General features: G+C 47.0%; 1 protein-coding gene across 4 annotated transcripts in view; it reads right to left on the bottom strand.

Annotated features, from left to right (window-relative positions):
- Window positions 1-14,745, bottom strand: part of TMEM269 (transmembrane protein 269) — a 26,785-nt gene extending 12,040 nt beyond the window's left edge. For 3 of the 4 annotated variants that reach the window (XM_027537582.1, XM_027537583.1, XM_027537584.1), the window contains exons 1-6: window positions 11,695-14,745; window positions 10,299-10,407; window positions 7,073-7,211; window positions 2,167-2,264; window positions 1,350-1,493; window positions 507-707 (exon numbers count right to left, since the gene is read on the bottom strand). In XM_027537582.1, coding sequence (XP_027393383.1) covers window positions 507-707; window positions 1,350-1,493; window positions 2,167-2,264; window positions 7,073-7,211; window positions 10,299-10,407; window positions 11,695-11,709 — 706 coding nt within the window. In that variant the 5' untranslated portion in view covers window positions 11,710-14,745. The remainder of the gene's footprint in view (window positions 1-506; window positions 708-1,349; window positions 1,494-2,166; window positions 2,265-7,072; window positions 7,212-10,298; window positions 10,408-11,694) is intronic. The other variant, XM_027537585.1, reaches the window with a different exon arrangement.
- Between the last annotated feature and the right edge of the window lie 164 nt (window positions 14,746-14,909).

The raw sequence follows: 14,909 nt of genomic DNA on the forward strand, positions 1-14,909 counted from the left end.
GGCATTCCCATCTAAATTAGGTCATCCTCTGATGCCCTCTGAGAACATGCTACAGTGTCACAACACATCAAAACTATATATTTTTAGTTATTTCTGCCATGATTCATTTGGTGTCTGACTCCCCCATTGGAAGGAAGTATTTGTCTGGTTTACCAATTTGATTCTTAGTATCTGATTTATGGTAGGTGTTCCTAAATTCCTATTGAACTGAAGAACATCCAACAAATATTTACTTGAGTATCTGCTACGTGACTGGCACAATCCTAAGTACTAGGGATTATGGCACAAATAAAAAAAGGCCTCTATGGGTGGAGGGGGGCAGGTTTGGTGTATATAGACAACAAACACGTAAATACACTTCAGGGGATGATATTACAAGTTCAGTGGAGAAAAACAGAGCAGGGCGAGAGAGAGAGAGGGAATGCGGGGTGAGAAACAGGGTGGCAATGAGCAGCAATGATAACAAATGATCACTAGTGACATTAAGAGCAATATATGTCACTTACCTCCCAGATAGACTATTTTTTTCCAGCTCTCAGACTCCAGGATTTCGTCATGTGGGTAGTAGCTCTGGTCCATCATGAACAGAATCATGAGTGAGGCCATGCAAGACAGAATGAACGTGTTGCCTTTGGTCAGGAGGGAGGTGGAAGCCAAAACACAGGAAGCATAGGGGCAGGGTAGGCCCTTGTATGTGAAAGGAATGCCTGCAGGGAAAGAAAAGATGGGGTTAGCTGCTTCCCACTGCTCCAAAGCATCCACAGGAGGAAGCCCTTCTCTCTTTGGGTCTTCCCTACCCCATATTCCAAATTCCTTCACTCTTAGGGCAGCGGCCAGCTGTAAAGAACTTAGTTATTCAGAGGTGACGTGTGGGTTTTGCACTGGATCCGCAAGGTAAAGCAGGCAGCTAGGACCAGGCCTGTGCTCTGGCCCCTAGGAAGCCTCTGTAGAAGAGGCCTTTGAGATCTTTCTGTCTGCCTCTGCAATCCCTTGCATTGTTACCTTAGGCAAGGCAATTGCCCTCCCTGGAGTTCAGTTTTCCCATCTGTTTTGGGAAACTGGAGTATGACCTCTAGTTTTAGGATCTGTGAAGCCATGTGCTCCATCCAAAGGTCACACAACAAGAAAAAAGCACAGCTGGTTCAAGAACCAAGGGTTCCCGCCCCCTAGACCAGGGCTCAGGCAAGGCAGCCTGAAACCTCCAGTGGGCCTGCAGCAGGAGAGAAGGAAGGAAGAGGGTGCCCATAGAGGGAAGGAGAGGAGTCAATCACTGCTCCTGGGTTTCTGACATCCAACAGCTTCTCCCCTCCAGTTTCCTACCCTCAGCCATAAGTCTGGTTTCCACTCACCTGTCGAATAAAAACAGAGGCGGAATGAAACAGCTAACACATACATGACGGCTAGTAACCCATTCAGAGGTCCATCCACGCCTAGAAGCAGGGCTGAGGCCAGGCCAAAAGTGGTGAAGACTGCGAAGTCATTCAGTTCGGTTCCTGCTCCAGAAGGCCAAAGTTAGAAGAACTTCTGCTCTCATGTCTGTATCTTAGTCCCCTCTGCTGGGGGAGCTGGAGTGGTGACAAGTAGGATCCTGCTGTCAGGTCCCTGAGGGGCCGGAAGGCAACGCTGCTTCCTGCGGTGGTCTGCTGATCAGAGAATGGGGTCTCCTTCTGGCTCTGCCTCAAACTGACCATGTGGCCTTAGGAAAGTCTTTCTCTGTCTAGGTCTTAGTTTTCCTGTTCTTCAACATGCAAGGGTTGGACCACAATTGGAAACAAATTAATGATGTGGAACCCTTTTTTTTTCCAAGCAAAATCTTACTTGGGAATATTTTATTATATTTTAAGTGAGTTTCTCTGCTTGAGGTATTTTTCATTTCTCCACACCTCCATTACCACAACCATGGCTCCCACTCCCAGATCCGCCCTGAGAGGGAGACAGGGCAGATAAACCAAGTGAAGGCCAGGAGAAGGACAGCCAGAGACCCACAAGTGAACCAGCAGAGTAGCTAGATATAGGCTGCGGGGCTCACACACTCCTGTTCTAGGGCTGCTTCTGTTACACTCAGAGGGACTCAACGGGGGTGGTGACTGCCAGAAGCCCGCTGGATATCACAGGACAGGGGAGCTGACCGGGGTCAGGGATGATGAATCTGAGGCCTGGACTCACCGGATCCGGAGCAGATGTTCAGGTGTCTGGTCACTGACCCGATAGCCATGTCTAATAGAAAGCTGACCAAAACCATCCAGGAGGCACAGGAGCATTTCCTAAAGTACAGGCCCGCAGGCCAAACAGGTCAGCTCTCTCGCAGTATCACAGAGACTCCACCCCTACCCAGCCCCAGCTAAACCAATGTGCTTCCTATGCTAGCCAGCACACATATACACACTCCTACATGCTCCCTAACTCACATCCTTTCTGATCTGTGCTGCCTTACACACCACACACACACAGACTTACATCCCTTTCATACTCGTATTCTCAACCCACGTTCTTAAAGGGCTGCCCTCTATAGGTAATCATTAAGAAATAGGGTCCCTTCCAATTCTAAATTCCAGGTGTATTCGATGGCAAGGGAGATCCTAGGTCCTAGCCCAGCCTACACAACCATCTCACTGTGGCCTCTGTTCCTCCATCTGTAAAATGAAAGGTTTGTTTCAAATGATTTCTTTAACAGATACAAGCCTATTTAGATTATCTATTTCTCCAATGTGAGTTTTGTATCTTTGAAGGAGTTGATCTGTTTCATCTTAGGCTATCAAGTCTGTGGACACAGAGTTGTTCACAATATTCCTTTATTATACTTTAATGTCCATGTAATGATTCCTCATTTTTCATTTCTGATATTCATAATTTGTATCTTCTCTTTTTCTTGGATAGCCTGGCTAGAGCTTTATCAATTATATTGATCTTTTCAAAGAACTAGATTTTGGTTTCATTGATTTTCTTTATTGGTTTTCAATTTCTTTGATTGACTTCTTGTTTTCAATTTCATTGATTTCTATTCTAATTTTTATTATTTCTTTCCTTCTGCTTACTATGGATTTAATTTGCTCTTTTTTTTTTTCTAGTTTCCTAAGATGGAAGCCTACGTAATTGATTTTAGATCCTCCTTCTTCTCAGTTTTTTCAAAGACTTTATTTTTTAGGGAAATTTTAGGTTTACAACAAAATTGAGAGTAATGCAGAGATCCATTACCCTTGTTCTCACATGTGCATAGCCTCTCCCATTATCAATATCATTCAACAGAATGATACATTCTGGCCTTGGTATATACCAAAAGTGACCCTACACTGACACATTGCAATCATTCAAAGTCCATAATTTACCTTAGGGTTCATTCTTGATGTTACATTCTACGGTTTTGGGCAAAAGTATAATGGCATATATCCATCATTATAACATCATGCAGAATATTTTCACTGTCCTAAAAGTCCTTTGTGCTCTACCTATTTATGTTCTCCCCAACCCTCCTGACAACTATGATCTTTTTACTGTCTCCATATTTTTGGAGACATATTTCCTTCATATTTCCTTTTCCAGAATGTCATGTAGTAGAGGTCATATAATATGTAACCTTTTTAGATTGGCCTCTTTCATTTGATTATATGCATTTAATGTTCCTCCATGTCTTCTTAGGGCTTAATAGCTCATTTGTTAACACAGAGAGTGATAGTCCATTGTCTGGATGTACCACAATTTATTCATTCATTTATCTACTGAAGGATACCTTTGTTATTTTCAAGTTTTGGCAATTATGAGTAAAATAGCATGATCATCTAAGTACAGGTTTTGAACATAGTTGTCAATTCATTTGCTTGATTGTACGGTAGAAGTTGGGCTTCCCTCGTGGCTCAGAGGATAAAGAATCTGCCTGGAATGCAGGAGACCTGGATTCAATCCCTGGGTCAGGAAATCTGAAAAAGGGAATGGCTACCCACTCCAGTATTCTTGCCTGGAGAATTCCGTGGACAGAGGAGCCTGGCGGGCTACAGTCCATGGGGTTGCAACAAGTTAGACATGACTGAGCAGCTAACACTGACACACTGACTCATGCTAGGAGTATGCTTAGTTTTGTAAGAAGCCACCAAACTGTCTTGCAGAGGGGCTGTACCATTTTGCGTTCCCATCAGCAATGAGTAAGTGCTCCTGTTGCTCCACATCTTCAGAAGCATTTGTTATTGTCAGTGTTCTGGATTCTAGTCATTTTAATATATGTGTAGTGATATCTCATTGTTATTTAATTTGCATTTCCATGATGACATTTGATGAGTATCTTTTCATGTGCTTAAATGCCATCTGTATATCTTCTTTGGTGAGGTGTCTGTTAAATTCTTGGGCCCTTTTCAAATTGAATTAATTTTTTATTGTTGAATTTTAAGCTTTGTATATTTTAGACTATAGTTCTTTATCAGATGTATCCTCTGTAAATATTTTCTCCCAGTCTGTGGCTTGTTTTCTAGTTCTCTTGACATAGACTTTGGAAGAGCAGATTTCTTTTCTAATATATGCGTACAATGTATAAATTTCCCTCTAAGTACTGCATTCACTGCATCTCACACATTTTGATAAGTTGTATTTTCACTTTCAATTAGTTCAAAATATTTTTTAATTTCTCTTGAGACTTTTTTTGTCTATGTATTATTTAGAAATGAGTTGTTTAACCTCCATGTACTTTGGAATTTTCTAGTTATCTTTCTCTTACTTATGGTTTAACTCCATATGGTCTAAGAGCTTACTTCGTATGATTTATATTCTTTCAAATTTGTTAAAGTATGTCTTACAGACCAGAATGTGGTCTATCTGAGTGAGCTTGAGAATAACATATATTCTGCTATTGTTGGATCAAATATTATATAAAATATCAATTAGATCCAGTGGGTCAAGGGTACTAGTCAGCTCTATCCTTCTGATTTTCTGCCTGCTAAATACCCAGTTATGGTAACAGATCCATAAAATTCTGCTGGCAGTTCTATCAGTTTTCATCTCATGTGTTTTTGACACTCCAAATGATTGCCAAGGTATCTTTCACACCCTACCTCCGGGGACTCCTTCTCTTTGGCTGTGCTGGATGTCCGCTGCAGCGCGGGCTTTCTCTAGTGGCACACAGTGACATGCAGGCTCAGTAGCTGTGGGGAGCTGACTTCTCTAGTCACGGCACATCAGCCTAGTTGCCCCACGGCATGGGGGATCTTAGTTCCCAGACCAGGGATCAAACCCACATCCCTTGCATTGGAAGGTGGATTCTTAACCACTGGACCACCAGGGAAATCCCACCTTCAGGGATTCTGTGTTTCTCTCCAGCACATGCTCCCAGACCCCCTATGAAAGCAGCTATAACAATCTCAGGCCAACTTGCCCTAGGAAGCCACACCCAAGTTGACGCACTGACTGCAATGCTTGGGTGGCCCAGCAAAAGCAAACAGAGAGCCTGACCCTAGACCTCAGCTGTCCCTAAACAACCTTAGAATTTCCTTTGTTTAGACCCATATTTATGTGTCTAGGGGGGCTTCCCTGGTGGCTGAGCAGGTAAAGAATCCCCCTGTAATGTGGGAGACCTGGGTTCAATTCCAGGGTTGGGAAGATCCTCTAAAGAAGGAAAAAGCTACCCACTCCAGTATTCAGGCCTGGAGAATTCCATGGAGTAAACAGTCCATAGGGTCACAAAGACTCAGATACGACTGAGCGACTTTCACTTCACTATGTGTCTAAAGGGAATTGGGCCCACCATCGTGGCCTTAAAGACTACATTCCCAGAAGATTAGGTTCAACTAAGAAGATAGAGATTTTCTGCTGCAGGTATGTCCCAATCTATGAGACCCCCAAACCTAGATTTAGAGAATTTTCAAACTGGAAGGGAACTTAAACATCCTTAGGTAAAACCATCTTATTTTATGGATGAGAAACAGATCCAGAGAAGTTACTTGCTAATGGTTATAAAGAATCAAATAGATTAAGAGGACGTTGCTTATATTATAAAGGACTTGTGTGTGTATGTGTGTGTGCACTCAGTCTCTCAGTTGTGTCTGACTCTCTGCAACCCCCATTGACTATAGCCCACCAGGCTCCTTTGTCCATGGGATTTTCCAGGCAAGAATACTGGAGTGGGTTGCCATTTCCTTCTCCAGGAAGGAATTTTCCTGACCCAAGGATCGAACCCACATTTCCTGCATCTCCTGCATTGGCAGGTGGATTCTTTACCACTGAGCCACCTGGGAAGCCGATAAAGAACTTATATTTTTTAAAATATTTATTTATTTGACTGTGCTGGGTCTTAGTTGTGGCATGTGGGATATTTATGTGGGATCTTCAGTTGCAGCATGCAGGATCTAGTTCCCTGCCCAGGGATCGAACCCAGACCCCCTGCACTGGGAACTCGGAGTCTTAGCCACTAGACCACCAGGGAAGTCTCCATGAAGAGATTATCTTTAAAGCTCTGATTTCACAAAGGCATTGAAATACAATTCAATTCATAGAAATATAATTTGCTGACAATTTTTGAGGGGACCCATACTCATGTCTCAGACTTTCCAGAACAGGGTTAACTTTAACTATTCTGCCAGGTCATATGCTGTAATTTAAGAATCAAAAAAATATTAATGGTACCTGCCTACCCAAGGATTGTGCAAAGGCTACAGGAATGGAGTCTCTTGATTTTCTTATAGAAACCATTCTAGATTGCCATATCTGGAAAGATCTATAGAGATCATAGTTCCTTGTTTTACAGATGGAGAGGGACTTCCCTGGCAGTGCAGTGGTTAAGACTATGTGCTCCCAATGCAAGGAACATGGGCTTCATCCTTGGTTGGAGAACTAAAACCCTACATGCTGCAAAAAAAAAACAAAAGATGGGAGAAACTGAGGTTCAAGATATGACCTAGCCAAGGTCACATATTAGGCTGGTGGTTAGAACTGAGGCTAGGATCTTTGCCCCTTGACTCCTAACCCACTGCACTTTCTCCTGCCCCGAGTCAATCTGTATGTCTCAGTGCTTTGTTCTCTAGACAAATCCCTCCCTCCCTCATGCCATTGGTTCCAGCTCTTGGCAAAGAGCTTGCTGGGCTCCCAAACATACTTGCAGAAGCTGCAGAAGATGGAGAAGAGCCCCAGGGACATGTTGGCCAGGGACAAGGCATTGACAACATCCTTCCAGGTAAATTCATTCATCTGGGGATGGCTCTGCTCTTTGGTCAGGAAGAAACTGCTGCACTCACCTGGGGCCCAGGAGAGAGGGTAATGGGGTTGCCAAGGTCAGAGAGTCCCAAAAGAAGCTCCCCAGGGACCAGATACCTCCTGCTCCCCTAGACCTCACCCCAGAACTGCACCCTCCCAACATCATTTCACTGGCTGGAATGAAGGAGACTACAGGTTAATGGAGGAGACCCAGGAGGTGAGACAAAGGTGCTGAAGATGAATGCCTGTGAACGTTCAATAGCAAAATGAATGAACCATAGCTATGAATCATGACCACAGCCTCCACCCTTCTCTGACACCTCTTGCCCTACAGCACAGACCTCTCTCCAGCCCATACAGTAACCCTCCTGGCACCCCCATGGCCCAGGGTCCAAGGGGTATGGGCCATTCCCCAATCTGAGAGATGAGCCCCTTGTCATAAAGACCTTTAACATAAATGAGCCTCCTTTATTTTTACATTACAAAGTAAGTAAGTGTTAAGTGTTAGTTACTCAGTTGTGCCCGACTCTTTGTGACCCCATAGACCGCAGCCCATTTTCCAGGCAAGGATACTGGAGTGGGTTGCCATTTCCTTCTCCAGGGGATCTTCCCAACTCAGGGATCGAACCCGGGTCTCCTGCACTGCAGGCAGATTCTTTATCGACTGAGCTACAGGGGAAGACAAAGCTACTTTTAATACTCTAGAGTGAGCCCACAGGAATCAAAACACTGGCAAGAGGTAACCCCTCACCCCTAGGAGTGGCCCAGGAGGCGAGAGGCTGCCTGATGGGAGGGAAGCACAAAGGGCCTGCCGCAGATCCAGGCTCCTTTGCCCTTCCAGCCACACTCCCTCCCTTAGAAGGAGAGGGTGTGGCTGAGGTGCCCCAGGGTCCTAGTTCAGACAGCCCCCAGCAGCAGGCCGGGTACCAACAGCGGAAGAGATGAGAAACACGAAATGAAGACAGACAGCGCTGGATAGTTCACAGGACACTTACCACATTCTCTCTCCCAATCCTGACAACCTGGGGAGATGCTACTATAATTTTCCCCATTTCACGGTTGAGGAAACTGAGGTCCTGAGAAATGGACATACTTGCTCACAGTCACATATTAGGTGAGTAGAATTAATTCCACCTGTTTGATTCTAAATCTGGTGCTTCTTACTAGGGGCGTGATCTCAGCAGGAGGAGGTCTTTGGGGCAGGGAGTGATGAGGGAGCTCCTCCCAGCGGGGCAGCTACAGCCTTTCCACGCAGAAGCAGCCCCTGCCCGTCCTCCTCTCTCCCCCAGCCTCCTTTGGCAGCAGGGGTCAGCTGGCCCTGGCCATTTTCACAGTCCTGCTGTGTCTGTGTTCACTCTGAGACCAAATACGTGCACTCCTTACACATAAACTGCATTGTGAACCTTGCTTTTAGAGAAAGAGCCCCAGTGCTCTCTGAAACAGGGAGGCCCCGCCGGTTGTAAACACACTGCCCACATACAGAATCCTGCACTTGAGTAAAATATCCAAGTTCCAAGGTGTTTCCACGTCTGTTTTCTCATTTATTCCCCACTCATTTTCGAGGTGAGGAAGCTGAGACTCTGCTTCCATATAGCCCCTCTGTACAGCCCCAGGCATTTCTGGTCTTGGCAAGAGCTAAGACAAGTCATGGTCCTTTCCCATAAATACTGCTGCCAAGATGCATAGGGTGAGAGGGGGCCAGACTTGGAGTTTAGAGCTAAAAGTTTATCAGGCAGCACAGCAGAACTAACTGCTCCCATAGGCCAGCTTTATTCACCAAGGGGTATCAGTAGCTATAATAATCCCAAAGCCACTGGGACTCCTGAGACCTTGTCATGCCAGATTCCCTCAAAACGTAAGACAGGAAGCAATGCTAGCCAGACAAATCTGGGATGGGAAGGGGAGCAAAGGACTAGAGTTATGTTCCCTCCCTGTCAACCCTTCCCTCCTGGTCTGTCCTGAGTCTCAGGGCTCAGCTGGCAAGACCAAACACCTCTATTCCAGTCTAGCCTACTGTTGCCTGGAAGATTAGCATCCTAGCATCTCTGCCTCTCTGCAGAGATACCTGGGGTATGTCCAACAGTTATGAGACATACCTCATCTATACTGCTTCACCGTTTAATTAATGTTCAATTAATTGTCTACCAGATTATCTTGTTCATTCACAAAGCATGTTCATTTCTGCCGTTTCCAATGGCCCTGTGAGGTCTGCCAGGTAAAGCAAAGACTCAGAGAGGGGAAGAACCTCATTCAAGGTCACACTAGAACTGGCAGAACAAGACTTCCAACTTCACCTTAAGGGTTCTTTCCTGTGTACTCTGCTGTCTACCAACCAACAGGACTGATCATTTTTGTATTTGTTGTAAGCTCAGATCAAGCCAGGTGCTGAGGAAAGTCCTTGGTACCTGCCTGGACCATACAACTTACAGTCTATTCAGGAAAAGAAGACTCATGCATGCATGTGGAGACTTACAGACTGTTCATGGTGATAACTCATCTTACAGGTGGAGAAACTGAGGTTTCAGGACAGTTAAACAATTTGTCCCAGTAAATGGCGGAGCCAGGATTGGAATTGGGCCTCCTTTTTCCCAATTAAAAGCCATCTGCAGCATAATGCATAGGCTCCAGGTATGAAAGGATATGGACCTGAGAGTAAGGGCTGGTGAAATTTAGAGAAAAAAAAGAACAGTCCATTCATTCAGCAAACATTTTGTCTTGGGACAAAAAAGATTAAAACCTGGTCTTGTCTCTCAAAAACCTGGTCTGGCAGAGGCTTCAACCCTGCACAGAAAGGAAGAGGTCACAAGGCTGCTGAGAGAGCATAGAGGAGGGGTCCTGCCTGTCAGGGGGCTCAGAGGAGGGATCAGAGCCGAGGCCTTGCCCAGCAGTGGCCGGCAGGACTAGCTTGTGTCGCTCCCCAGCTGCTTGGAGGTCATCAGTGGCTCCCAGCACCCTCAGGATGGAGCTCAACTCCTTCATCTGATATGCAAGTCCTTTCTGCATCACCCCTCGAGCCCTTCTCTGCCCCCTTCTGGTCTCGGGTTGAGTGGTGGTCCTCTTTGGGAAGCCCGGCGCGCCCTCAAGTCTTGAGGTGCTCCTCCTCTGCACTGCCACATCTCCTTGCTCACCGTGTGACAGTTGGCACTCTGTATTGGCACCGCCTATGTAGTCTTCCTTCTCTAGTACAGGGAAAGGAACTTGAGTGCCGACCGAGATCCCCGGTGCCCAGCATGAGGCCTGACAATAGAAGTTGTTCGGTGATTGTTAAATTAATAGAGCACTCTGGTGCTTGCCTGAGATCCTCTCCCTGCACTCAGTCCCTCAAAGCCTGTCTAGTCTGTCCCATGAGAAGCCTTCTCAAACGAACAATCCAGCCTCTTCAACACACCCAAGCATCTACCTGATGCTTATGATCTTCCATTATTCATTTTAAAAAATGTGTTTGCTGATGCTTGCCCTGAGCCCAGCCTGCATGTTCTGGGCACACAGAGCACCCTCAAGAGGCTGGGAATCTGGTCGGGGAGGCAGATGTGTGCAGGGACAATGATGGCGGTGTGACGAGTATTGTTGGACAAAGGTTTGTCCGGTTGCTGAGTGTGTTCAGGGAAGACTAAGTCTGTGAGGGGGGCAGGGGAAGGCTCCACCAACAGGATATTTACGACTCTATAAGCATAAACAAAAGGGGTGGGTGGTAGCGGGGAGGGCGGGGCGGTGGCGAGGGCAGCTTCTTGGCAAAGGAAATTGCAAGAAGGAAAGCACAATGAGGAGGCTGGATCCCAAGGAGAGGGGCGCCTGGAGGCAGAGCCGGCAGGGAGGACACCATTGTGATAGCTGGTGTGATCTTGCATTGCCGCTGTGACTAGGCAGTAATGTTTATTTAGTAAGAGGGTGTAGGAGGGTGTCTTGCTCAGATGTGGGTTGCGAGTGGAGGGTGGTCTCAAGGGGAGAGGCTGAAGAAAAGGAAATCAGCCATGAAACTGGTGAGGAAAACGAGGTGAGCGAGCCGGAACGGCAGACGCTGGGGCTGCTCCTGAAAGGAGTAGGGAGGGTTGCGTATGACTCGGGGCTTTCTAGGGAAAAGCAAGGACAGCGGTGTGGGTTCCGTGCGCAGGAACCCCGCAGCATTGGTGCGAGAACGCTCCGGGTGACACTTCCCCGCGGGCAGGCAGTGAGCCACGGGCACAGCCACTTGTGTGAGAAACAACCTGCCTCCCCGCGGCCACCCCACTCCACCCGCTACCCTAGAGGCCAACAGCCCAACAGAGAACCGGCCTCCTCCTGACGCTGGTCCGTCCAAGCTGAAGACATCAGCGTGCTCCTCCTCGTCCCTCCCTCTCCGCTATTCCTCGCGCCCTGCGGGATGGCAGCAACGGCGAAGATGCCCAGGTGAAAACACAGAAGAGACCAAGCCGGGGCTGGGCGCCAACACGTCAGGACAGCTCTTTCCCGACTCCCGCCACCCCTGCTCCCCGCCCCCACCGCTGACAGCACGTGGAGGAGGCACGTGCTGCTGCGGATGCTTACCTGGGGACCAGACATTCTTACGTGGGGTGGGGGCCCACACTCCTCCCCCGCTTCCTGTGCGGTGGAGGGGCCAGCCAAGGCAAGCGGGAGCTGCCGACCTAAGCCTCTCACCCCTGGCTCTTAGCTCACAATCCCCAAGAGGCAGGGGAGGGGCAACAGGGCTTTAGTTGGCATGAAGAGGGGCCTCATCTTGCAGGGGAGCCCGAGGTCTTGAAGCGGCAACACGGGTAGGGGGGTGGTGGAATGGAGGGATCTGGGAGGAGTGGACTAGTGTAACACGACGAATGTGCAAAGGCTCAGCAGGTGAAGAGACGAGCGTGTGCACGGTGCATGGGAGGTAGGCGGGGAGCTGGGGGTAGGTAAAGCTGTAAAGAGACGCTGGGGGTCCAGCCTGTGAAGGGCCCCTGGAATATACGGCCCCTCCTCGTGGGCAGGGCTTCGGCTCTGCTTGGATCACTGCTGTATCTTTGAGCCTGTATGAATGCTAGGCATACAGTACCCTCCCGCCCCCAGCCTCAGTATTTGTTGGATCAATGACAAGCCGAGTAATCTACACTCAGTCCTGAAAAATTGTACATTTTAGGTAGGGAAATAACAAGGTCAAGTTGATTTAGAAAGATTATCCTGGCAGCCATTGTGGAGGAAGGCTCTCTTAAACACCGCATGAGCTGGGGCTGTGGTGCTGGAGCAAAGACATCTTGTTAGACAGCAGCAGACAGGACCAAGAAGTAGCCTGACCAGGAGCCCCTGTGAGAGGGAATGCCAAGACAGCAGAAGAGTGAGAGGGAGGAGGAAAGAGCCCCTCTGAGGTATCCAGGTTCCGTAACTGGACGAGTATGTGCCACAGACACCTGTTAGTGTTCCGGAGGATCCCAAGCACTACTTCTAATACTGCCCCACATTCTCTACGCTGTTGCTAAGTCACTGCAGCAAGAGCTTCCAGGGCCGCAAAGAATATGCGAGAGAAGGGGTGGAGTCAGGTCAGGTGACCCCTTGCCTCACCTGGCAGCCTGGAGAGGGAAGAGAATAGGATCTAGCCTGTCCTGAGTGGCTGCTAGCCACTGGGCACTGTGCTCAATGCTTTACAGACATTATAGTCATCTTACTGGGTTTTTTCAAATGCCTCTAATGTTAGTATTAGCATTCCCATTCTCCAGAAGAGGAAATGGGCATTAGTCAATTTTACCATTACTAGTTAGTGGTTCTAAGAATTGAACAGTTTGACACTAAAGTCACACCTAAGGTATTTGAGAAACTAAACTGGAGATCCAGGATGGAGGCAAGTAAAGCTGTGCTACAAGTCTAAGCCCAAGTGTCAGGTCAGCTTCTTTCTGTCATTTGTATTTCTCTTCATTTTCCCAGGCAACATGAACCATTAAAGTGGCAAAATAAAAACTGTCACATAATGATCATAATACTGGCCTTGACTTTTAACCAGATTTACATCCCAGCTCTAGCATTAACAGAGGTGTACATCTGAACAAGTTACTTTGGTTTCCTGAACCTATTTCCTTATCTGTAAAATGGGATTGCTGTGACAATAAGCTTATAATTTATATTAAATAAAAATACAAATAATAAATATATTAAATAATGCTCAGCACAGGACAGAAGCTCAACCATCATCATCATTATTCTAAGGACATGATCATGCATCTGTTACCCCGGACATCCCCAAGGCTTCCTTCAGAAGGGGGAGAGGAAGTAGGGAGATCTAATAAAAACCCTCCTCTCGAACTGGCAGAAGTTTCTCCCTTCCTCTCATTCTGGATCTCACAGAAGTAGAGAACAGGAATAGGGGAACATGTGCTTCCGGCTAGTCCAAATTGAGGCGGCAAGAGTCTGGACTTTATTCTAAGTGTAAAGAGAAACGTGGAGGTCATTTTTCATAGAAGTATTATAACCTGATATGCTTTTAAAGGATGATGACAACAGCCTCTGTGGAAATGGACTGAAGGAGGGTGAGAACAGAGGCAGAAGGCACTTGAGGAGGTTACTGCATCCATCCAGGCCAGAGATGCTGGCGGCTTGGACCAAGAGGGTAGGGGTGGAGGCGCTGAGCAGCAGTCAGAGTGGGATATATTTTGAAGACAGAGCTGAGACTTGCTGACTGGTGTGGGAAGAACAGGATGACTTGGGTTTTGGGTCTCAACAGCAGTGTGACACAGGTGCTGATGGAAACAGAAGGACCAGTGACAAAACGGCCTTGGGGTGTAACTCAAGACTTCCATTTTGGACACGTTAGGTTTGTAATGACATCAAGTGAGACTGTTGGATAAATTAAGTCTGCATGAAACTCAGGGAGAGATCAGGATAGGAGACACACATGTGAGTCAGCAGCATGTGGGTGGCGTTTAAAGCCAAGGGAAATGATTACATCACCTAGCAGAGAAAGAAAAGAGGACCAAGGACTCAGCCTCAGAGCAGTCCGAACTATTAGTGTCATGAGACAAGAAAGATGCAGGGGGTAAAGTGGAAGATGGTAATGTTCCAAATCAAAATGAAGAACAAAGCTTTTAAAAAGGGAGTAGTCCACGAATCGAATGCTGCTTGGACTACAGAAGTCCAGTTACTCCAAGCATTCAGTCTCCTTCCTCCCAAGCTCCAGGTTCTTTAGGGAAGATGCACCTCATCTTGTGTGTGGGGGTTCTGCACATGGGCTTTCATACTAGAAGTGTGGGCTCAATTATTCTTAAGTTGTGTGACCTTAGCTAAGTTACTTAATTTCCTCAGACTTTGATATATACCCTCTGCATGTTCATCACTACTCAAGTGAACTACTTCCATAGTATCCCCTACACACGTTACTCTGTCACTTCTGTATTTATTTCTTCACACTTCTATGAAGAAATCTTCTAGGACTGTCTTAATCAGCCAGAACAGCTTATAGATGTGAACTAAACAGGAATGTTAGAACCCGACCTCTAGCACTTTGTACCTGTATAATCACAGGTCAGGTGCTTAATCTCTGAGATGATCCAGCTCTGTAAAATAGGAATACTATATAATACCTTATGAGTGAGTGAAGTCGCTCAGTTGTGTCCGACTCTGCGACCCCATGGACTGTAGCCCACCAGGCTCCTCCGTCCATGGGATTCTCCAGGCAGGAATACTGGAGTGGGTTGCCATTTCCTTCTCCAGGGGATCTTCCTGACCCAGGGATCGAACCCAGGGTTTCCCGCATTGCCGACAGACGCTTTAACCTCTGAGCCACC

Source organism: Bos indicus x Bos taurus, chromosome 3 (assembly GCF_003369695.1).
Source record: "Bos indicus x Bos taurus breed Angus x Brahman F1 hybrid chromosome 3, Bos_hybrid_MaternalHap_v2.0, whole genome shotgun sequence".
NCBI lineage: Eukaryota > Metazoa > Chordata > Mammalia > Artiodactyla > Bovidae > Bos > Bos indicus x Bos taurus.